The sequence below is a fragment of the Bufo gargarizans genome, chromosome 1, assembly GCF_014858855.1.
Source record: "Bufo gargarizans isolate SCDJY-AF-19 chromosome 1, ASM1485885v1, whole genome shotgun sequence".
Lineage (NCBI taxonomy): Eukaryota > Metazoa > Chordata > Amphibia > Anura > Bufonidae > Bufo > Bufo gargarizans.
Genome location: NC_058080.1, coordinates 540,945,436 through 540,971,112, shown reverse-complemented (window position 1 = coordinate 540,971,112; position 25,677 = coordinate 540,945,436). Strand labels below are relative to the sequence as shown.

At 43.1% G+C, this 25,677-nt stretch overlaps 1 protein-coding gene across 1 annotated transcript in view; it reads left to right on the top strand.

The window, feature by feature from the left end:
• Positions 1-25,677, top strand: part of LOC122924438 (solute carrier family 2, facilitated glucose transporter member 9-like) — an 89,590-nt gene that overhangs the window by 49,294 nt on the left and 14,619 nt on the right. Inside the window, exon 7 of the mRNA XM_044275535.1 lies at positions 17,583-17,770. Coding sequence (XP_044131470.1) covers positions 17,583-17,770 — 188 coding nt within the window. The remainder of the gene's footprint in view (positions 1-17,582; positions 17,771-25,677) is intronic.

The window sequence follows — 25,677 nt, the reverse complement described above, 5'->3', positions numbered from 1 at the left end:
TGCTTATAGAACAATAAAATGGGATTTTAATTATTTAAATCTCCTGCTCTCTGAGTGAACCATTGTTGCGAGTGCCCGACAAACACTATATATACAAATTTATTTATTTATCCTCTGACAGGGTGAGTCAGTCAAAGGCACCCACCCTACCCTTGCTAGCGGGTAAGCCTCTTAAACAAAAATTCAATTTGACTTAAAGGAACAGATTCACAAACAAACATGTCAATTGACCAATTTTTTATACACACACAGAATACACCAAGTATGATAAACTCATCACAGGCCGACTTCTCCAACTCGAGTGCGAAGTCATCTAAAAGACCATAAAGCTGTCCAGGGACAGATCCGATTTCCAAAACAATAATATCAAGTTTTGGTTAAAAGATAAGACAAGAACTAACAATAGGACACAGCCCCAGAGAACTAGTGAGCCTGCGGGTTCCAACATCCCTAAGCATCATGCCAAACCATCTAACTACAGGCCTCAGACTTACACCAGATCTCACGATGATCACTCCAATCACAAACGTGCTCCACACTCACCCCCTAGAGCTCATTCCACCTGCAAGGAAACCGGTTCAGGGCCCACCCAGCCTCTCAACAAACAAAATGTTCCTCACAATAATCAGGATCAATTATCCACTAAACATATTAATCCCATTAAACTAACTAACCCACAAACATCTCCTTCTACTGACAACAAAACCAGCACAACACACACACATTCCTTATCGTCTCATACTCTACCCCAATCTGACATTCCCATTTGGTTCACCCTGCCATCCATCCCACTGCTACCACAGCCTCACCCCTCCTCTAGTCCCGCTCTTGAACTATCTCAAGGTTGCCCCCTCAACCTGGCCCCCAATGTCCTTTCCTTCGTTAGCCATCATTATATCCAACGGAGACCGATCCATCCATGTTGGAAGACTCTTTGATCACTGTCCATAATACAAGTACATCAGAAGATGCGCAGACTTCTCAGAATCATACCAACAACCAATCAGAGTCTTTTTATATTGCTACCCGGGGCACTGACCCTGCAAGCAACGTATGCTTTAAAACAACCGTCAGGCCGAACAACGATCATATCATATTTTTTCAGAACAAGAACAGGACCCCCATAGGGCACGAAAAGGGGGAATACTCATCCGAGAGAAAGGAAGGAACGTTGAACATGGAAGGAAACAGACAGAACCCACACAGCCCAAAGAGGAACAAAATCATGCCACAGTAAAAATATTCAACCTATCTGGATTCACTCTCTCTCGTGTACAAAGATCAGTTCTCCAGAGAGACTTGTCCTTCTGTCCGGCTGAAAAATTCAACGAGTTTGAACTTTTCATTAATTTCATTAATTTATCAGTAATATTATACTCCAAAGACACTTCGCCATCGAGTCCAGACAAACTATGGCTGATGGCAAAGAGGAGGACCTGGGAGCACTGCCGAAATATCTACCCCTCTCACTAGTCTGAAGCCCAAATCTACCATCCCACACACCACAGGGGTAATCACATCAATACCTTTTTTTTTCTCTGGTCGCCAGAGAGACGAGAAGCATTAATTAAAGCATTATGGTCAAAAACAACCTGACTAAAGAGGAAAACTAAGCATTGGCCGAACTTAATAACAACGATCTCCTGGTTATTAGGAGCGCAGACAAGGGAGGTGAAATTGTCTTACAAGATAGAAAAGACTATATAACTGAAGCCAACAGGATACTAGATGACCCGTTCTACTAAGAACCACTCCAGGCCAATTCACTTATAGAGGATAAGAAGAATCTGAGCATCCTTTTGAAACAGGCCGAGGAGAACCACATTCTAACCAAAAAAGAAAGGGAGTATATAACGATTGACCATCCGAATACTGCACTGTTCTACCACAAAAATCCACAAAGGACACTAGGAACCCTCCCGGAAGACCGATCATCTCTGGGATTAATGCTCTCACCAGCAATCTTTCTCATTATGTGGATATATTCCTACAAAAACATGTTATGAACCTTCCATCCTATTTGAAGGACTCAACTTAATTGATCACCTTATTGAAAGATATTAACTGGGAACCGCATTACAGCTGGCTTATACTTGACGTAGCAGCCCTCTATTCAAACATCCCACATATAGCAGGAATCAAAACTACAAGCCACTATCTGGAAACCAATAGCCGCCTTTCTTTCGACCACAAAGTTTATTTTGGACGCTATCCATTTCATCCTGACACACTATGGGCCAGATTTATCATGACTCTGACAGCTCACTCCACTTTCACATATGGCTAAAGTCAGTTTTAGCCAAGTCAGATTTATGATCGCCCCTTTAAGACTGTAATAAATGTGGTTTGACGGTAGCAGTTTATCCGTCAGTAAGCAGCTTTACAAAAGTCGCAAGTTTTTATGAAAAAGTCGCATGTTCTATTAAAAAGTCTCATAAGATAAGCATGGTCCTCACTGGAGTGAAGTTGCGACTTTTTTGCGACTTTTTTGCGACTTTTAAAAAAAGTCCCAATAGTAAATCTGTCTAGAGATTCATTTACATAAGAAAACACGCCCACTTTCAGAAAACTGGCGAGCATAGTGCAGAGCAGAAAAAAGTCGCAAATTTGTGCGCAGTTTTAGCCTTTGGGACTTTTTTGCGACTTTTCCACTCCACAAAAGTGACTTTGCCTAATGATATATCTGGCCCTATGTGTTCTCATTCGAGGGGAGGATCTATAGACAAAGGAATGGGACCACGATGGGGACGCGTTTCGCGCCAAGTTTCATGAACCTATATATGGGCCTATATATGCGCCGTTTTGAAGACGAATTTATGATGGTCACTGCTGGAAAGACAATATCGTTTTCTATAAACTACATACAGGTCCTTCTCAAAAAATTAGCATATTGTGATAAAGTTCATTATTTTCTGTAATGTACTGATAAACATTAGACTTTCATATATTTTAGATTCATTACACACCAACTGAAGTAGTTCAAGCCTTTTATTGTTTTAATATTGATGATTTTGGCATACAGCTCATGAAAACCCAAATTTCCTATCTAAAAAAATTAGCATATTTCATCCGACCAATAAAAGAAAAGTGTTTTTAATACAAAAAAAGTCAACCTTCAAATAATTATGTTCAGTTATGCACTCAATACTTGGTCGGGAATCCTTTTGCAGAAATCACTGCTTCAATGCGGCGTGGCATGGAGGCAATCAGCCTGTGGCACTGCTGAGGTGTTATGGAGGCCCAGGATGCTTCGATAGCGGCCTTAAGCTCATCCAGACTGTTGGGTCTTGCATCTCTCAACTTTCTCTTCCCAATATCCCACAGATTCTCTATGGGGTTCAGGTCAGGAGAGTTGACAGGCCAATTGAGCACAGTAATACCATGGTCAGTAAACCATTTACCAGTGGTTTTGGCACTGTGAGCAGGTGCCAGGTCGTGCTGAAAAATGAAATCTTCATCTCCATAAAGCTTTTCAGCAGATGGAAGCATGAAGTGCTCCAAAATCTCCTGATAGCTAGCTGCATTGACCCTGCCCTTGCTAAAACACAGTGGACCAACACCAGCAGCTGACATGGCACCCCAGACCATCACTGACTGTGGGTACTTGACACTGGACTTCAGGCATTTTGGCATTTCCCTCTCCCCAGTCTTCCTCCAGACTCTGGCACCTTGATTTCCGAATGACATGCAAAATTAGCTTTCATCCGAAAAAAGTACTTTGGACCACTGAGCAACAGTCCAGAGCTGCTTCTCTGTAGCCCAGGTCAGGCGCTTCTGCCGCTGTTTCTGGTTCAAAAGTGGCTTGACCTGGGGAATGCGGCACCTGTAGCCCATTTCCTGCACACGCCTGTACACGGTGGCTCTGGATGTTTCTACTCCAGACTCAGTCCACTGCTTCCGCAGGTCCCCCAAGGTCTGGAATCGGTCCTTCTCCACAATCTTCCTCAGGGTCTGGTCACCTCTTCTCGTTGTGCAGCGTTTTCTGCCACACTTTTTTCTTCCCACAGACTTCCCACTGAGGTGCCTTGATACAGCACTCTGGGAACAGCCTATTTGTTCAGAAATTTCTTTCTGTGTCTTACCCTCTTGCTTGAGGGTGTCAATGATGGCCTTCTGGACAGCAGTCAGGTCGGCAGTCTTACCCATGATTGCGGTTTTGAGTAATGAACCAGGCTGGGAGTTTTTAAAAGCCTCAGGAATCTTTTGCAGGTGTTTAGAGTTAATTAGTTGATTCAGATGATTAGGTTAATAGCTCGTTTAGAGAACCTTTTCATGATATGCAAATTTTTTGAGATAGGAATTTTGGGTTTTCATTAGCTGTATGCCAAAATCATCAATATTAAAACAATAAAAGGCTTGAACTACTCCAGTTGGTGTGTAATGAATCTAAAACATATGAAAGTCTAATGTTTATCAGTACATTACAGAAAATAATGAACTTTATCACAATATGCTAATTTTTTTAGAAGGACCTGTATAGATGATCTGATCTTGATCTGGAATGGCTCTAATGAATAAGCCCAAGCATTCGTATCCTATCTCAATAAGAACTCATGGAATTTCTCTTTCACTTCCAATCTGGCAGCTCTGTATACTGAATATTTAGATTTGATACTATATTCAGATAACAACACCATTAAGTCTAAGACATATTGTGAGAAAGTGGATGGTAATAGTTATCTCGATTATAGGAGTGCCCACTATAAAAAAAATTTAAGACAACCATACAGTCAGTTTAAATGGATCAGAAGAACTTGTACAGACACCAGCGACTTTCTCTCACAGAGCGACATATTACGGTCCAGATTTACAAACAAGAAATATCCCAAGGGGATCATAGAAAACGCCTTTCAATTAGCAAACAGTCAGAGCCAGGAGGAATGTTTGAATGTTAAAGGGAAGAACAAACCCGTTGAAATAACAAGTACCAAGAAATACACAACTTCATTTATTACCACATAATTCCAACCACGAGGCTCTAAGAACCATTCTTATAAAACACTGGCATATACTCAAAAACGATCCACACCTCAAAGACATCATACCACCTAAACCACAGATCACCTTTAGGAGACCAAGAACGTTAAAAAACATACTTGCACCAAGTAAGCTAAAAAGGAAGAATACCACTATAGCCACAAACAATATGATGGGTCTTCCCAAACACGCTGGCAGCTATAAATGCAACCACAAGCTATGCAAATGCTGTATCAGTAGTACAAACCGCGTGCAAAAGTTCAGGAGCAATGTGACAGAAGAATTCACCATAAAAAGTTTTTTGAACTGTTCATCCTCCTATATAGTGTACCTAATGGAATGTGAATGTAGATTGCAATATGTGAGCCGTACGATACAGTCTTTGAGGGAGAGATTGAATAAGCACTGTTGGAACATTTTGCGGGGGAATCTCAAGGAAAACATCTCCCGACATTTTCTTTCCAGCCATAACAAGGACCCATCTAAATTGACAATTTTACCAATTGAATGTATCACTGAAACCGCTTCGGATAGATTCAGAACATTACAGAAGAGGGAAATGTTCTGGATCTTCAAATTACAAACCCTGGAACCATATGGACTAAATGAAAGTCTAGAAAGCAAGTGCTTCTCATCCCCTCCAAAGGTTCTCCCTCTTTATCTTCCCCCCTCAGTCACAGCTAACTTTACACCTTGTTCCCACCACCCCTATTAATGGTCCCAATCCCATTTATTCCCTCAATTTACCCTCCCCATCTTCGTTCAATCCCCTTCATCCGCCCTGGTACCAGCTGTTCAATTTTTTCCCTTCATACAATCATAACGTTTTTCTCCCCTTTATCTCACCAGAAGATATGTGGCATCATTCATTCTGATGTTGCCATCATTATCTACCTGATACTCTCCTCATCCTTTAATACACACTAGTGGTACCAATGCTCAAAACAGCAATATCCAGCGGTACACAATCCCCAGCCTTTTCTCCACTGCCGCACGAACTGCCGCCCTAGCCCCTCCACAGATTCTTCTCCAATGGAGTGCCTCCGTTCCTCCTCACTCCCCTTTATCTTGTGCAGCAGAGAGAGCGTTCTCAATGTGCTGCTGAAACACGTGCCGTGCCACCCGCACCGCTGTCCCATACAAGGTAATTCAAGCCTTCCCCTCTCTATCCCTAATACTGCAGATAATGGCCAATAGGATAGAGAAGGCGCTCATAGGGTAAGTAAATTCAGCAAATCAGATTTCTAATGAAAGAAATGGTTTGCTCACCTATTGTGGTTGCATCAATTGGATGCAACTGCAATGGAGAACGAGTGTAGATAAATGACGGTTGGTGCAGCCTATATTCGTCCGATCGCCTTGGGCAGGAGCCACCCTGCCACTTGGGTAACGATATGAAGAGGAGTACGCTAGACCTTAGGTAGAGCGTGTGGACCACAGAGGGCGCACGAAACAACTGGTCAAAGACAATATTTTGGTTTCAGCAGTATTCCATTTATTCGTAAGACAACGCGTTTCGGGGTGCTAGGGTCCCCTTTATCAAGTCTGAGCCGGAAAGCTGGAGGGATGTCACGGCTCGTCTGCAGAGGCACGTGTAGAACGCTGACCAAAGTTCTACACGTGCCTCTGCAGACGAGCCGTGACATCCCTCCAGCTTTCCGGCTCAGACTTGATAAAGGGGACCCTAGCACCCCGAAACGCGTTGTCTTACGAATAAATGGAATACTGCTGAAACCAAAATATTGTCTTTGACCGGTTGTTTCGTGCGCCCTCTGTGGTCCACACGCTCTACCTAAGGTCTAGCGTACTCTTCTTCTTTATCCCTAATACTGGCAATGGTATACAACCTTCTATCCATCATTAATTTATCACCAGCATTAGTTATAGAACCCATCTAATGTTCTCATGTGAGTTTTGGCAAATCACTATAAGTGCAATTCCCTCTGTAAATGTGGCTGCTCCAGAGTTCTGTGTATACACACATATATATATACATATCATGTCCCTTTTAGCTTATTCCATGCTTATATATAGACACATATATGTCTATGCACGTTTCCATACTCTATATGTAGTTTTGTTATATATATATATATATACAGGTCCTTTTAAAAAAATTAGCATATTGTGATAAAGTTCATTATTTTCTGTAATGTACTGATAAACATTAGACTTTCATATATTTTAGATTCATTACACACCAACTGAAGTAGTTCAAGCCTTTTATTGTTTTAATATTGATGATTTTGGCATACAGCTCATGAAAACCCAAATTTCCTATCTCAAAAAATTAGCATATTTCATCCGACCAATAAAAGAAAAGTGTTTTTAATACAAAAAAAGTCAACCTTCAAATAATTATGTTCAGTTATGCACTCAATACTTGGTCGGGAATCCTTTTGCAGAAATCACTGCTTCAATGCGGCGTGGCATGGAGGCAATCAGCCTGTGGCACTGCTGAGGTGTTATGGAGGCCCAGGATGCTTCGATAGCGGCCTTAAGCTCATCCAGAGTGTTGGGTCTTGCGTCTCTCAACTTTCTCTTCCCAATATCCCACAGATTCTCTATGGGGTTCAGGTCAGGAGAGTTGGCAGGCCAATTGAGCACAGTAATACCATGGTCAGTAAACCATTTACTAGTGGTTTTGGCACTGTGAGCAGGTGCCAGGTCGTGCTGAAAATGAAATCTTCATCTCCATAAAGATTTTCAGCAGATGGAAGCATGAAGTGCTCCAAAATCTCCTGATAGCTAGCTGCATTGACCCTGCCCTTGATAAAACACAGTGGACCAACACCAGCAGCTGACATGGCACCCCAGACCATCACTGACTGTGGGTACTTGACACTGGACTTCAGGCATTTTGGCATTTCCCTCTCCCCAGTCTTCCTCCAGACTCTGGCACCTTGATTTCCGAATGACATGCAACAGTCCAGTGCTGCTTCTCTGTAGCCCAGGTCAGGCGCTTCTGCCGCTGTTTCTGGTTCAAAAGTGGCTTGACCTGGGGAATGTTTCTACTCCAGACTCAGTCCACTGTTTCCGCAGGTCCCCCAAGGTCTGGAATCGGTCCTTCTCCACAATCTTCCTCAGGGTCCGGTCACCTCTTCTCGTTGTGCAGCGTTTTCTGCCACACTTTTTTCTTCCCACAGACTTCCCACTGAGGTGCCTTGATACAGCACTCTGGGAACAGCCTATTCGTTCAGAAATTTCTTTCTGTGTCTTACCCTCTTGCTTGAGGGTGTCAATGATGGCCTTCTGGACAGCAGTCAGGTCGGCAGTCTTACCCATGATTGCGGTTTTGAGTAATGAACCAGGCTGGGAGTTTTTAAAAGCCTCAGGAATCTTTTGCAGGTGTTTAGAGTTAATTAGTTGATTCAGATGATTAGGTTAATAGCTCGTTTAGAGAACCTTTTCATGATATGCTAATTTTTTGAGATAGGAATTTTGGGTTTTCATGAGCTGTATGCCAAAATCATCAATATTAAAACAATAAAAGGCTTGAACTACTTCAGTTGGTGTGTAATGAATCTAAAATATATGAAAGCCTAATGTTTATCAGTACATTACAGAAAATAATGAACTTTATCATAATATGCTAATTTTTTTTAAAGGACCTGTGTATATATATATATATATATATATATATTATAGTTATAGGTATATGTATATTCCCACACTCTACACTCACCTAAAGAATTATTAGGAACACCTGTTCTATTTCTCATTAATGTGATTGGTTGACTAGATAATCACATGGCAGTTGCTTCAATGCATGTAGGGTTGTGGTCCTGGTCAAGACCATCTCCTGAACGCCAAACTGAATGTCAGAATGGGAAAGAAAGGTGGGCTACAACAGCATAAGAACCCACCGGGTACCATCTCCACTACAAATAGGAAAAAGAGGCTACAATTTGCACGAGCTCACCAAAATTGGACTGTTGAAGACTGGGAAAATGTTGCCTGGTCTGATGAGTCTCGATTTCTGTTGAGACATTCAAATGGAGTCCGAATTTGGCGTAAACAGAATGAGAACATGTATCCATCATGGCTTGTTACCAGTGTGCAGGCTGGTGGTGGTGGTGTAATGGTGTGGGGGATGTTTTCTGGGCACACTTTAGGCCCCTTAGTGCCAATTGGCCATCGTTTGAAAGCCACGGGCTACCTGAGCATTGTTTCTGACCATGTCCATCCCTTCATGACCACCATGTACCCATCCTCCGATGGCTACTTCCAGCAGGATAATGCACCATGTCACAAAGCTCGAATCATTTCAAATTGGTTTCTTGAACATGACAATGTGTTCACTGCACTAAAATGGCCCCCACAGTCACCAGATCTCAACCCAATAGAGCATCTTTGGGATGTGATGGAACGGGAGCTTCGTGCCCTGGATGTGTATCCCTCAAATCTCCATCAACTGCAAGATGCTATCCTATCAATATGGGCCAACATTTCTAAAGAATGCTATCAGCACCTTGTTGAATCAATGCCACGTAGAATTAAGGCAGTTCTGAAGGCAAAAGGGGGTCCAATTAGTATGGTGTTCCTAATAATTCTTTAGGTGAGTGTATATATTACATTTTATTACCACATAACATTGATTTTTAAACCACGCAGCATCTGGTATTAATACATTAATTTTCTTCTATACCTTATATTATGTATCACAGATATTATCACAGATATTATAATTATAAAAAAATTTGGGTCAGTGTTTACATTTTACATGAAATAAGATTTTTTTTAATTTTGAGCACTCTAGATAAATGGTTTTCCCCTGTTTTTATCTTATCATAGCTTTACTTTGATGTATTTATGCACATTTTTATATATTTATATATATATTTATGCATTCGTGTGTATCTGTTTGTATCTATTTTTATCGACCTATATACCCATATATTCACTGCTCCATATTATTAGTATGGTCAATATTTTCTCTTTTATCATCATTATGATTTTTTTTCTTCTCTTAGACCTTCACACGTATATGGTCGTATATTTTGTACATGTATCTCTGGTATTTTTTAGACTTGATAAAGGGGGTCAGGAGTACCCCGAAACGCGTTGTCTACCAATAAACCTAAAAAAATTGCAAAATACCCAGTTGTGAAAGTGCGACTCCGACTGTCCATACGTTTGACTGAAAAAGTCAAGCGTCGTTTTTATCCCTACTGTCTCACCTGAGTGGTGGGGTGGCTCTCGCCCAAGGTGTTTGGACAACCCCGGGCTGCACCAACTGTAAACCATCTACTTTTAACCTTCATTGTGGTTGCACTCAAATAGGTGAGCAAACTAATTTTTATTGTGGATCATCCACTTATCGAACATACTCACCCTTTGAGCACCTCTCTCTACCCTCTGGCCATTATTTACACTACTGGACGGGCAGGACAGCTTTTCCAGGGCAAACACTGCCACTTGCAGCCACAAATCCGGTTTGGCTGCCCAGTAGTCCAGTGTATCTTCAATGTGTTCAAGTATGCCACCACCTGCTGGTTCAGGTCCTGCTCTAGGTGAGTAGTTTCTTCACTAGGCAGGTGAAGAAAGCTGCTCATCAGCGACTCTAGACTCAAGTTGCCGCTGATAGAGCTGGAACTGCTCCTACCCCCCCCCCCCCGCCACAGCAGCCATGGAAGAGGAACGTGAGCACAGAGGGCCCCCCGGTCCTGCAACTGGCTACATAGGATCTCTCTATAGTAGTTAAGTTTGTCCTCCGTCTAAGCGGGTGTAAAAAAGGACCCCATTTTGAAACAGTAGCGAGGGTCAAACAAAGTGGAGAGCTAGAAGTCATCGCTCTGCCGAATGGTGACAATTTGACTGTCACTACGCGAGCAAGTGAGCATGCAGCATTTGTGCAAGTGACTCGGAGGGACTCCCTGCCTCCATCTCCACTGCATACTGCCACGATGTGTCTGGGTCCTCTGCCTCATCTTCCTCATCGCCCTGTAGCTCCTCTGGCTGCTCCTACTCCTCCTCTCCTGTCACCTGTGTAGAAATACCACCCATTTCGCTACACATTGCTTGTGCTCCAATGTCTTCCTCCTCCTCCAGTTCAGCCCCCACAGTCCCCTGACCAGCTAGATTTACCAGCATCTGGTCTAAGAGATGAAGCAGTGGAATTACATTATTCATCCCGTAGTCCTGGCCTCCTCTAAGGACCTGAGCAAACGGCAGTTCTCACACATGAGCTGCCTCTGGCTGAAATCGAAGTTACACAGGGGAGTACTCCTGTCCGCTTGGATCATCCAGAAATCGTTGATGGCCTTTCTCTGTTCGTATAGTCGGTCCAACTGTCACGGCCATGGTCATGGTCGTGACTCCTGTGTCCGCATGCTGTTGCCTGCGGTTTGGGTCTTGTTGTTCAGCCACAGGTGAGGGCCGCTAGTTTGTTGCCTCACTTGTGGTTGCCGCTGGCAACATGTGTTTGTACTTGGCAGTATAGCAGCCGGAGCTGGTGCTAGGTAGCTTACTGTCAAGTGCATGCGGTTACTCCTGAGTGGTGTGTGTCCTGCTCCCTAATTCTGTCGTCCTGGCCGAGCAGCCATTAACATCTTCCGGCATCGCACGGCTGAGGGTTTTCCCCATCCTCAGCCGTGACAGTATGACCACAAGGGTAATTCACCATCTGCCAGTGGGGGTCACCCTTGTGGTCATACTGTCACGGCTGAGGATGGGGAAAACCCTCAGCCGTGCGATGCCGGAAGATGTTAATGGCTGCTCGGCCAGGACGACAGAATTAGGGAGCAGGAAAACCCTCAGCCGTGCGATGCAGGAAGATGTTAATGGCTGCTCGGCCAGGACGACAGAATTAGGGAGCAGGAGTGTCACGGCCATGGTCATGGTCGTGACTCCTGTGTCCGCATGCTGTTGCCTGCGGTTTGGGTCTTGTTGTTCAGCCACAGGTGAGGGCCGCTAGTTTGTTGCCTCACTTGTGGTTGCCGCTGGCAACATGTGATTGTACTTGGCAGTATAGCAGCCGGAGCTGGTGCTAGGTAGCTTACTGTCAAGTGCATGCGGTTACTCTTGAGTGGTTTGTGTCCTGCTCCCTAATTCTGTCGTCCTGGCCGAGCAGCCATTAACATCTTCCGGCATCGCGCGGCTGAGGGTTTTCCCCATCCTCAGCCGTGACAGTATGACCACAAGGGTGACGCCCCTGGCAGATGGTGAATTACCCTTGTGGTCATACTGTCACGGCTGAGGATGGGGAAAACCCTCAGCCGTGCGATGCCGGAAGATGTTAATGGCTGCTCGGCCAGGATGACAGAATTAGGGAGCAGGATGGGCTTGTGATTTGGTAACCAAAAGCAGAAGTGGATACAAAACACAGAAGACATGCAAATATTCCATTCATGTGTCATCTCTGTTTTGGATCCTCCACAGACAGGATCAGTTTTTTGGGGGTTATTGTTCTGACAATCAGAAGATGGACAAAATAGTGAAAATCAACACAAACTTACTGCTGACACCCTCTCCACTCTGGTGGGGCTCTACTTGTATAAGCGTTTAATAGAACAGGTTCTGTAGAGATCTATGTGTAATCAGCTGCCGACGGTGTAAAAGGAGTGCGCTTCTTCTTGGCGCTAACATCAACCTGTAAGGCTGAGTTCATACTTGAGTTATTTGGTCAGTTTTGGCCCTGTAACTGCCCAAATAAGAGAAGTGCGCAGTGATTCTAAGAGCGACACCTGTCATCTGCATGTCATACGGACTCACAGTATTATTTCACTATCAAAGCAGACTCCCTATGCGTGTTACTGCAAGGCACAGTGTTCTACACCACCATAAAGGCTCTCTGAAGACAGGAAATAGACATTTTTTAACGCGATTCACTGTGAATATATTCGGAGCAAACCAAATCTTTAAAAAAAAAAAATTGGCTAACCAGCAATTAATTTTTTTTTCAAAATTCGCTCATCTCTAATTAAAATGTATTTTGTTGAAAATCACATTGCAAAACTGTGGCAATTCTCAATAAAACAGTAATACTTTTTAGTATCTGGTTTCTATGTAGCAAATTTTATAATAGCGGTATGGGCAGTGGATGTGGATCCACTGTGCCAACCAACTGGTTTGACTTTGGGCTAGTCCTGAAGGCATTATCCTGGTGGTCCCCTGCTTTTCACCCATTAGCACCTATTACAGGATCTGTCCTTTGCTGCAGGGGAGCCACCAGGTCACTACCTCTTAAAACAGACATAGGTCAGGTACTCAGGAAGGCAAATAGAAAAAAAAGTTAATTTACAGGTTCTAGAGAGATCAGGAAGATCTGTTGAGACCTATTGCACAGGCAAGGACTGAAGGAAACAGCCAGGTATATATAGGAGTTCTGATTAGCAATTGGGAACAGCCTTGGCAGCAGCTAAAATACACAGCAAGAGAAGGTTAACCCTCGCAGTGTTGAAGACAAATGTTCTATGAATACACAGAAGGCCAGCACCTGTGCCCACAGGATAGTGGTGGTCACCATTGTAACAGTGGTCCTTCAAGGTACAATATTAATTGGTTCTGGAGCAACCATTGTAAGTTAAACAATTCAAAATACTTAGGCACTCCTTAAGATGTGTTTAAAATACTGTGCTTATTTTTATTTGGTTTTCATATGCAAGCCTACTTCAAGTGTGTACATGTGACGTTTAGGTCCCTCTGGGACCTTTATCAAACACTAGATGACAAGAGTACAGAAAATAACATACATAAATATCGGAAAATAATAAAATAAAATATATAAATATCTATATATACTCTTACAGTCAAGTGAGTAAAATTGAACAGGGTAACATGATGTGATTATGAAATTATGTCAACAATCAAGAAGGATGTCTAATGTAGTAAGAGCATGATTAGGTAGAGTACGCATAGTAAGTAATTCCTATATAATGCTTGAGGGGCATGATTATACGTAGGAATAAAATGAACATGATATTATACTAAGAAAATTAAACAAAGAATAAACCAAAAAATCTATTAAATTAAACACTTGCTAGTAAACTGAGAATAAGGATAAAAGTAGATATAGTGTATAATATGTTGCCAAATAATATAAAGACTGTTCTCTAGTACAGGAAGGTAAGAGAGTGGATCTCCAGCCTGCCAGCGGCGATCGTTCGCTGGCAGGCTGGAGATGTGATTTTTTTAACCCCTAACAGGTATATTAGACGCTGTTTTGATAACAGCGTCTAATATACCTGCTACCTGGTCCTCTGGTGGTCCCTTTTGTTTGGATCGACCACCAGAGGACACAGGTAGCTGTGTAAAGTAGCACCAAACACCACTACACTACACTACACTACACCCCCCCTGTCACTTATTAACCCCTTATGAACCCCTGATCACTTCATATACACTCCCTGATCACCCGCCCCCCCGTCATTGATCACCCCCCTGTCATTGATCACCCCCCTGTAAGGCTCCATTCAGATGTCCGTATGATTTTTACGGATCCATGGATACATGGATCGGATCCGCAAAACACATACGGACGTCTGAATGGAGCCTTACAGGGGGGTGATCAATGACATGGGGGTGATCACCCATATAGACTTCCTGATCACCCCCCTGTCATTGATCACCCCCCTGTAAGGCTCCATTCAGACGTCCGTATGATTTTTACGGATCCACGGATACATGGATCGGATCCGTAAAACACATACGGACGTCTGAATGGAGCCTTACAGGGGGGTGATCAATGACAAGGGGGTGATCACCCATATAGACTTCCTGATCACCCCCACTGTCATTGATCACCCCCCTGTGATTGATCACCCCTCTGTAAGGCTCCATTCAGACGTCCGTATGATTTTTACGGATCCACGGATACATGGATCGGATCCGCAAAACGCATACGGACGTCTGAATGGAGCCTTACAGGGGGGTGATCAATGACAGGGGGGTGATCACCCATATAGACTTCCTGATCACCCCCATGTCATTGATCACCCCCCTGTCATTGATCACCCCCTGTAAGGCTCCATTCAGACATTTTTTTTGGCCCAAGTTAGCGGAAATTTTTTCTTTTTTTTTGTGTTTGTTTTTTCTTACTAAGTCTCATATTCCACTAACTTGTGTCAAAAAATAAAATCTCACATGAACTCACCATACCCCTCACAGAATCCAAATGCGTAAATTTTTTTAGACATTTATATTCCAGACTTCTTCTCACGCTTTAGGCCCCTAAAATGCCAGGGCAGTATAAATACCCCACATGTGACCCCATTTCGGAAAGAAGACACCCCAAGGTATTCCGTGAGGGGCATATTGAGTCCATGAAAGATCTCCCTTTTCCCAAGTTAGCGGAAAGGGAGACTTTGTGAGAAAATACAAAAAAAATCTATTTCCGCTAACTTGTGCCAAAAAAAAAAAATTCTAGGAACTCGCCATGCCCCTCACGGAATACCTTGGGATGTCTTCTTTCCAAAATGGGGTCACATGTGGGGTATTTATACTGCCCTGGCATTTTAGGGGCCCGAAAGCGTGAGAAGTCTGGGATCCAAATGTCTAAAAATGCCCTCCTAAAAGGAATTTGGGCCGCTTTGCGCATCTAGGCTGCAAAAAAGTGTCACACATGTGGTATTGCCGTACTCAGGAGAAGTTGGGGAATGTGTTTTGGGGTGTCATTTTACATATACCCATGCTGTGTGAGATAAATATCATGGTCAAATGCCAACTTTGTATAAAAAAATTGGAAAAGTTGTCTTTTGCCAAGATATTTCTCTCACCCAGCATGGGTATATGTAAACTGACACCCCAAAATACATTCTCCTGAGTACGGCGATACCACATGTGTGACACTTTTTTGCAGCCTAGGTGGGCAAAGGGGCACACATTCCAAAGAGCACCTTTAGGATTTCACAGGTCATTTTTTACACATTTTGATTTCAAACTACTTTGCACACATTAGGGCCCCTAGAATGCCAGGGCAGTATAACTACCCCACAAGTGACCCCATTTTGGAAAGAAGACACCCCAAGGTATTCCGTGAGGGGCATGGCGAATTCCTGGAATTTTTAATTTTTTTTGTCACAAGTTAGCGGAAAATTATGATTTTTTTTTTTTCTAACAAAGTCTCATATTCCACTAACTTGTGACAAAAAATTTAAAATTCTAGGAACTCGCCATTCCCCTCACGGAATACCTTGGGGTGTCTTCTTTCCAAAATGGGGTCACTTGTGGGGTAGTTATACTGCCCTGGCAATTTAGGGGCCCTAATGCGTGAGAAGTAGTTTGAAATCAAAATCTGTAAAAAATGGCCGGTGAAATCCTAAAGGTGCTCTTTGGAATGTGTGCCCCTTTGCCCACCTGGGCTGCAGAAAAGTGTCACACATCTGGTATCGCCATACTCAGGAGAAGTTGGGCAATGTGTTTTGGGGTGTCATTTTACATATATCCATGCTGGGTGAGATAAATATCTTGGTCAAATGCCAACTTTGTATAAAAAAATGGGAAAAAAAAAATCATAATTTTCCGCTAACTTGTGACAAAAAATAAAAAGTTCTATGAACTCACTATGCCCATCAGTGAATACCTTAGGGTGTCTACTTTCCGAAATGGGGTCATTTGTGGGGTGTTTGTACTGTCTGGGCATTGTAGAACCTCAGGAAACATGATAGGTGCTCAGAAAGTCAGAGCTGTTTCAAAAAGCAGAAATTCACATTTTTGTACCATAGTTTGTAAACGCTATAACTTTTACCCAAACCATTTTTTTTTGACCCAAACATTTTTTTAAATCAAAGACACGTAGAACAATAAATTTAGCGAAAAATTTATATATGGATGTCATTTTTTTTGCAAAATTTTACAACTGAAAGTGAAAAATTTCATTTTTTTGCAAAAAAATCGTTAAATTTCAATTAATAACAAAAAAAGTAAAAATGTCAGCAGCAATGAAATACCACCAAATGAAAGCTCTATTAGTGAGAAGAAAAGGAGGTAAAATTCATTTGGGTGGTAAGTTGTATGACCGAGCAATAAACGGTGAAATTAGTGTAGTGCAGAAGTGTAAAAAGTGGCCTGGTCATTAAGGGGGTTTCAGCTAGCGGGGTTGAAGTGGTTAAATAGGACACGAGTGCCACATCTTTCCTAATTGTAAGCTAAAACCATTGGAACTTGAGACCATAATGTTATGGAAAACTGGTAATTGGTTCCAAAGCCCCAACATATCATCCTAAAATAACATAAAATTTAAGGAAATTAAGCAACTAACTACTACACATAACGTAAGTCCTTACATATAACAGCCAGAAAGAGCTGCTGAAAGCTGTAAATCCCTTTCTGTTTAGAGGAGAGGAGCTTTTTCAGGGTTTAGAAAAATACAATGGAGCTTCCCTCATCTGGTGTCCAAAGGAGAAGCTCATCTTGGCACATGTAGTAGCACTACTGTATTGAAGAGAGGCACTAGTAGACAGTCAATACAGGTGTTTTACCTTTGAAATGGCCATGATGATTGGTTGGATCTTCCAGTCAATCACATGGACCAGAGATCAGCAGTGTCGGAGGCATTGTATGTTGAGTCTGGTCTCAAGTTCCGATGACCCAGGAAAGACCCCCCATATTTGATTCATTTGATGATCTCAATAAGTTAATTCCAAGCAATTTTCCTGGTATTCTAGCTATGCACAGAATTTGGGGGCCTGGAGACTATCAATCAGAGATGAATGAAATTTTGTCAGTGCAGGAGATGCACAAGAAATCTAAAAGCATGACTGTAATGGAGCTGGTGAGAGATCCATCCCAACGTTGGCAGCTGTACGTCTTGATTGTCATTACAGTTACTATTCAGATGTCTGGCATCAATGCAGTTAAGTCATTTCTTTACATATTCAATGTAAACATACAAATGGACATTATAAGAAAAAAGGCCTCCACAAGTAATAAAAAAATAGGTGTTACAGTGATCAAATTTTGGCTGGATATCTATTCAAATTGGTCTTCTGATATGGCTAAATTCAAGTCCGAAGACCACATTGGTCAAGCTGTGATCTATTGTGGGCAGATTAACTATTGAAAATGCACTAGAATTTTGGTGCAATTTGTGCCTAAAACTGACATATATACCTTTCAATACATTTATTAATTATTTAAGGAGCATTTGTTAGCATAATCAACCCCATTAAGTCAGGCATATTGCCTGGTACAGTTCATTATGCCGTGCTAAATGATACATTTCTTTTGTCTGTAGGGTGGACTGCTGCAGCAATAGCTACCTATTTATATTAATGTAAATTAGCAAATTTGAGTGTCAAGGGGCTGGCTGGAGCCCTTGGAGCACCCCTGTGCTCTATGCACTCCTCTCTCGACTTTGATTGACAGGGCTAGACATCTAGTCTAGTTTGCAAGGGTCAACTTACTGAGGCACTGCGCAAGTGCTAGAACACTGGGCTGGATAAGATGTCTAGCCCTGTCAGTCACAGGGAAGGGGGAGTGTATAGAGCACATGGCCATTGTGTTAACATTGCTCCAAGGGCTCTGGCTAGCCCTTTGGTGCCCAAAATTTCTAATTTGCATAAGCATTAAAATTAGACATCTCTGATTTAGTTCACCCAACAAAAGAAAGCTATATTTTTACTCAACACCAACCCTACCAGGCAATAGGACTGTTTTAAATGGGTTCATCATATTGACTGATGTTCTTTAAAGGCTATGTACACCTTTGGGGACAATTTATATTAGTGCATTGTACTCATTATGAGCTAAAATACTTTTTTTCAATTGGTCTTAAATATGGAGGCCTTTTTCTGTACATAGCTGAGATGCTCTAGTAGCAGCCTGTGGATTTTCTCTCTTTTCCATCATCGAGCAGACGGACTCCTTATCTCTGCTCTCTGATCTTCTAAACACTCATTGATAAGAATGTGACTTAAATAAGTGTTTATGACCTCTTAGGGTACTTTCACACTAGCGCTAAAGTTTTCCGGTATTGTTGTCCTAATGCATTCTCAATGGAAAGCATTCCTTTTAGTATGCATCAGGATGTCTTCAGTTTAGTCACTGTACGGTATTTGGCCGGAGAAAATACTGCAGCATGCTGCAGTATTTTCTCCTGCCAAAATTTCCGGAACACATGCTGGAATGCCGGATATGGCATTATTTTCCAATGAAATGTATTAATGCCAGATCTGGTACCAAGTGTTCGAGAAAAAACTGATCCAGTTTTCCAGTCTGCGCATGCATAGATCCTTAAAAATGAGAAAAAAATAAATACCGGATCCGCTTTCCGGATGACACCAGAGAAACGGATCCGGTATTTCAATGCATTTGTCAAATGTATCCGCATCTGGATCTGGAAACAAATGGTATCCGTCTGCAAACAGATTTCCGGATCCGGCAGGCAGTTCTGGCAACGGAACTGCCTGTTGGATTTCTCTAACGCTAGGGTGTAAGGTTATTAGATGTTAGAAAAACAGTTAACCCTTTGTGACAAAACAGCTCAATATTTTTAATAAAGACCAATTGAAAAAAAGATTTTTAGCTCCAAATTGATGAAACGCAATCACCTTACCAGGCAATAGGACTGTTTTAAATCGGTTGATCATACTGACTGTTTGTTTTTCTTTAAAGGCTATGTACACCTTTGGGGCCAATTGATATTAGTGCATTGTACTTATTATGAGCTAAAAATATATATTTTTTTCAATTGGTCTTAAATATGGAGGCCTTTTCTGTACATAGCTGAGATGCTCTTGTAGCAGCCTGTGGATTTTCTCTCTTTTCCGTCATCGAGCAGACAGACTCCTTATCTCTGCTCTCTGAGCTTTTAAACGCTCATTAAAGCCCAATCCTTATCTTACTGATAAGAATGTGACTTAAATAAGTGTTTGGGTTCGAGAAGTTCGGCCGAACTTCCTGAAAATGTTTGGCACTAAAAAGGCTGTATAAATAGCCCAGAAAAGGGCTAGTGGGCTGCAAAAGGCAGCAAAATGTAGGTAAATCCCCTGCAAACAAACGTGGATAGGGAAATGAATAAAAAAAAAATAATTAACCAATATCAATTGGAGAGAGGTCCCATAGCAGAAAATCAGGCTTCATGTCACCCACCACTGGAACAGGCCACTTTCAGATATTTAGGCCCCGGCACCCAGACAGAGGAGAGAGGTCCCAAAGCAGAGAATCAGGCTTCATGTCACAGCAGAGAATCAGGCTTCATGTCACCCACCACTGGAACTGGCCACGTCACATATGAGGCGGTGAGCGGGAAGGCCGAAGTTACGCTGTAGTGCAGACAGGCGAGCAGCGGCAGGATGTGAGCGCCGGAAGCGCGCACAGACGGCCCGCACTTTATGCAGCAGCTCTGACATGTCGGGGTAGTTGTGAATGAACTTCTGCACCACCAAATTCAGCACATGCGCCAGGCAAGGGATGTGCGTCAAACCGGCTAGTCCCAGAGCTGCGACGAGATTTCGCCCATTATCGCACACCACCAGGCCGGGCTCGAGGCTCACCGGCAGCAACCACTCGTCGGTCTGTTGTTCAATACCCCGCCACAACTCCTGCGCGGTGTGGGGCCTGTCCCCCAAACATAGGAGTTTCAGAATGGCCTGCTGATGTTTACCCTGGGCTGTGCTGAAGTTTGTGGTGAAGGTGTGTGGCTGACTGGATGAGCAGGTGGAAGAAGAGGAGGAGGAAGCCGAGTAGGAGGAGGAGGCTACAGGAGGCAAAGAATGTTGCCCTGCGATCCTTGGCGGCGGAAGGACGTGCGCCAAAGAACTCTCCGTCTGGGGCCCAGCCGCCACTACATTTACCCAGTGTGCAGTTAGGGAGATATAGCGTCCCTGGCTATGCTTACTGGTCCACGTATCTGTGGTTAGGTGGACCTTGCCACAGATGGCGTTGCGCAGTGCACACTTGATTTTATCGGATACTTGGTTGTGCAGGGAAGGCACGGCTCTCTTGGAGAAGTAGTGGCGGCTGGGAACAACATACTGTGGGACAGCAAGCGACATGAGCTGTTTGAAGCTGTCTGTGTCCACCAGCCTGAATGACAGCATTTTATAGGCCAGTAGTTTAGAAATGCTGCCATTCAGGGCCAGGGATCGAGGGTGGCTAGGTGGGAATTTACACTTTCTCTCAAATGTTTGTTAGAGAGAGAGCTGAATGCTGCCGTGTGACATGGTGGAGATACTTGGTGATGGAGGTGGTGGTGTTGGTGGTACATCCTCTGTTTGCTGGGCGGCAGGTGCCAACGTTCCTCCCGAGGCGGAGGAAGAGGCCGAGGCAGCAGCAGAAGAGGTAGCAGGGGGAGCCTGAGTGAGTTCCTTGTTTTTAAGGTGTTTACTCCACTGCAGTTCATGCTTTGCATGCAGATGCCTGGTCATGCAGGTTGTGCTAAGGTTCAGAACGTTAATGCCTCGCTTCAGGCTCTGATGGCACAGTGTGAAAACCACTCGGGTCTTGTCGTCAGCACATTGTTTGAAGAACTGCCAAACCAGGGAACTCCTTGAAGCTGCCTTTGGGGTGCTTGGTCCCAGGTGGCGGTGGCCAGTAGCAGGCGAACTCTCTTGGCAGCGGGTGTTCTGCTTTTGCCCCTGCTCCCTCTTTTGCTACGCTGTTGGCTCGGTCTCACCACTGCCTCTTCCTCTGAACTCTGAAAGTCAGTGGCATGACCTTCATTCCATGTGGGGTCTATGACCTCATCGTCCCCTGCATCGTCTTCCGCCAAGTCTTCCTCCCTGACCTCCTGTTCAGTCTGCACACTGCAGAAAGATGCAGCAGTTGGCACCTGTGTTTCATCATCATCATAGACGTGCTGAGGTGGTCTTCCCATGTCTTCATCATCAGGAAACATAAGTGGTTGTGCGTCAGTGCATTCTATGTCTTCCACCGCTGGGGAAGGACTAGGTGGATGCCCTTGGGAAACCCTGCCAGCAGAGTCTTCAAACAGCATAAGAGACTGCTGCATAACTTGAGGCTCAGACAGTTTCCCTGATATGCATGGGGGTGATGTGACAGACTGATGGGCTTGGTTTTCAGGCGCCATCTGTGCGCTTTCTGCAGAAGACTGGGTGGGAGATAATGTGAACGTGCTGGATCCACTGTCGGCCACTCAATTGACTAATGTCTGTACCTGCTCAGGCCTTACCATCCTTAGAACGACATTTGGCCCTACCAAATATCGCTGTAAATTCTGGCGGCTACTGGGACCTGAGGTAGTTGGTTCACTAGGACCGTTGTCTGTGGCAGAATGGCCACGTCCTCTCCCAGCACCAGAGGGTCCACTAACACCACCACGACCATGTCCGTGTCCGCGTCCTTTACTGGATGTTTTCCTCATTGTTACCGTTCACCACAATAAGAAAAAAATTATTTGGCCCAATGTATTGAATTCTAATTCAGGCCTTTTTTTACAGGGCACCTAACACTATCTGGCTATCTATTTAGGTACCGTATTACACTAATACAGGCACAGCAGTAACCACAGATTTAGCTGAATATAAATTGTAGGCCTAGTATTTAGGCCCTGGATGAAAGGTATCCTTTTATGGACAGAATTACACTTGGAGATGCACGGTAGCGTGTGAAGTTGTTGAGGAGGACCCTATAAGCACTTGAATTTGCACCTTGAATGTAATATACCCTTTTACGGACAGAAATACACTGAGATGCACAATAGTGCGTGCAAATTTAAAGGCTTATGCTTTCAGCAATTGTAATTTAAAAGTTTGTGTAATATACCCTTTTACGGAAAAAAATACACTTGGAGATGCACTCTGAGTGTAATATACCCTTTTACGGACAGATTTAAACTTGGCCTGCAACAGCAGAAACCTCTGTGATTTAGGGTATTGCTATTTTGGGATTTGAATTTCAACCCAGAACAAAAACTATGCTTTGACGGACTCTAAAAAATTTGTGCAGCCACAGCTGGAACACCAGATTTAGGGTATTGCTATTTTGGCAATTGAATTTCACCCCAGAAAAAAATATATCCTTTGCCAGACAGCAGACAGTATTACACTTGGCTAACCACAGCTGGAACACCAGATTTAGGGGATTGTTATTTTTGCAAGTGAATTTCACCCCTCAATAAAATATAGAAAATTCTATCCTGAGTTTCTAGGGGTGACAATAAGCACAGCCAAGCCCCTGATGTAGGATATAGCAAAAAAAAAAAAAAACTACTATTGATGGTTAAATGGACTTGGTGGCAGCTTGTGCTGGCGCACCACAAGACACAAAATGGCCGCCGATCACCCCAGAAAAAAGCTCTGGGCAGCCTAAAAACAGTGAGCAATTAACTAGCAGAAGTTGAATGATTCAAAGCTGTAGATCGATCACTTCATTAACCCTGGGTTCACACCTGAGCGTTTTACAGCGCGTTCAAACGCGCTGTAAAACGCTTAAGACATGAAAACCAATGCTTCCCTATGGGAAGGGTTCACACCTGGGCGTTTTACAGCGCGTACGAACGCGCTGTAAAACGCCCGACGCTCAAACAAGTACTTGAGCTTCTTTGGGGCGTTTTGACGCGCGTTTGTGGCCATAGGACACTGCAGTCAATGACACAAACGCGCGTCAAACGCGTGTTTACTATTACAAAAAACGCGCATAAAAACGCGCGACAAAAACGCGCGTAAAACGCGCGTTTGAGGAACGCTCAGGTGTGAACCCAGGGTAAGTGTTTTTGCTGAGTTAATCCCTGCCTAATCGTGCGGTGCTACGTGACTCCAGCTTAAATAGAGGCTGGGTCACATGCTGCACTGGCCAATCACAGCCATGCCAATAGTAGGCATGGCTGTGATGGCCTCTTGGGGCAAGTAGTATTACCCTTGTTGATTGGCTGCTTTGCAGCCTTTCAAAAAGCACCAAGAAAGTGCCGAACACCGAACCCGAACTTTTACGTAAATGTTTTGGTTCGGGTCCGTGTCACGAACACCCCAAAATTCGGTACAAACCCGAACTATACAGTTCGGGTTCGCTCATCCCTATTTATGACCTCTTAGGGTACTTTCACACTAGCGTTAAAGTTTTCCGGTATTGAGTTCCGTCCTAGGAGCTCAATACTGAAAAAAAACTCTTTAGTTGTGTCCTAATGCATTCTGAATGGAAAGCATTCCGTTCAGTATGCATCAGGATGTCTTCAGTTCAGTCACTGTACGGTATTTTTTCCGGAACAAATGCCAGAATGCCGGATCCGAAATAATTTTCCATGGAAATGTATTAATGCCAGATCCGGTACCAAGTGTTCCGGAAAAACTAATCCAGTTTTCCGGTCTGCGCATGCGTAGGCCCCTTAAAAAAATTTAAAAAATAAATACTGGATTCGTTTTCTGGATGACACCAGAGAGATGGTCCGGTATTTCAATGCATTTGTCAAATGGATCCGCATCCGGAAACAAATGGTATCCGTTTGCACACGGATTTCCGGATCCGGCAGGCAGTTCCGGCAACAGAACTGCCTGCCTGATTCCTCTAACGCTAGTGTGAAAGGTTATTAGATGTTAGAAAAACAGTTAACCCTTTGTGACAAAACGGCTCAATATTTTTTAATAAAGACCAATTGAAAATATGATTTTTAGCTCCAAGCTGGTGAAATGCAATAATAAAAAAAATATTCCCCAAAGGTGTAAGTAGCCTTTAAGTCTCCCTACACAAATGCATTTTGTCTGGCGGTTTTTTACCACTCTAATAACTGCCAGAATAATGATATCCCTTTTTTCTTGCCTGTGTGTTTGAACCTTTTTTTAGCCGTTTTGTTGCAGTGTGTTTGCTCATTATCATTGGTTACAGCATGTTGTATTTTATTTTTAAAAGAAGCCAGTAAGCTGGTGGTTTTACTGAAAAACAGGTGTAAAAAATTCCATTAAAATGCAAGAGTGCAGAAAAAAGGCCTTCAAAAACTAAACTTCTAAAGATGTGCCAGGTTTATCATCCAGGGTCAGCCGCTATGATAAATCTGGTGCCAGCACGGAACTGACGTAGATATCAGATGAAATGTACACAAGTTTTCTGGTGTACATATTGGTAAATGAGTCAGGCCATAGAGAACCTGCCCATAACCCAACACCCTGAGGGGCGGACTGGGAACTTAAAGTGGCCCTGGAAAAAAATAAATAAAAGTGGCACCTATGTTGTAGTGTTGATTGCAAATATTCTAATCGCAAATTTTATCACGAATATTGGAACTTCGAGAATTCGCGAATATCTAGAATATAGTGCTATATCTTTGTAATCGCGAATCTTCTAGATTTTTTTCATCAGTACCCATGATCCCTAACTGCTTCTTGCTTGTGGGCCAATGAGAAGGCTGCAATATCTTTGACTTTAGGAGTAGTGTTGATCGCAAATTTTTGTATCGTAAATTTTTATTGCAAATTCTCCAATTTTTGCAATCAAGAAAATAATGACTGGAGATGACGAGTTCTCTAATATATATGAAGAATATTTGCCCAAATATTCGCGAAATATCACAAATTTGAATATTGCCCCTCATCACTGCTATGTTGTAGGCAGGTCCAAAGGTGACAGAAGGTGTGGGGCCAGCAATACCGCAGTGCAACACAAAATACCATCCTATCACCATACTGGACGATGGTTATACAGTTGAATTCAGGAAGGCAGCTGCGACTGCTGGCCAGTAGTGTTGATCACGAATATTCGAATTTTTATCGCGAATATAGGTACTTCGCAAATTCATGAATATTTCGAATATAGTGATATATATTCGTAATTTCGAATATTCCATTTTTTTTTAAATCAGTACACATGATC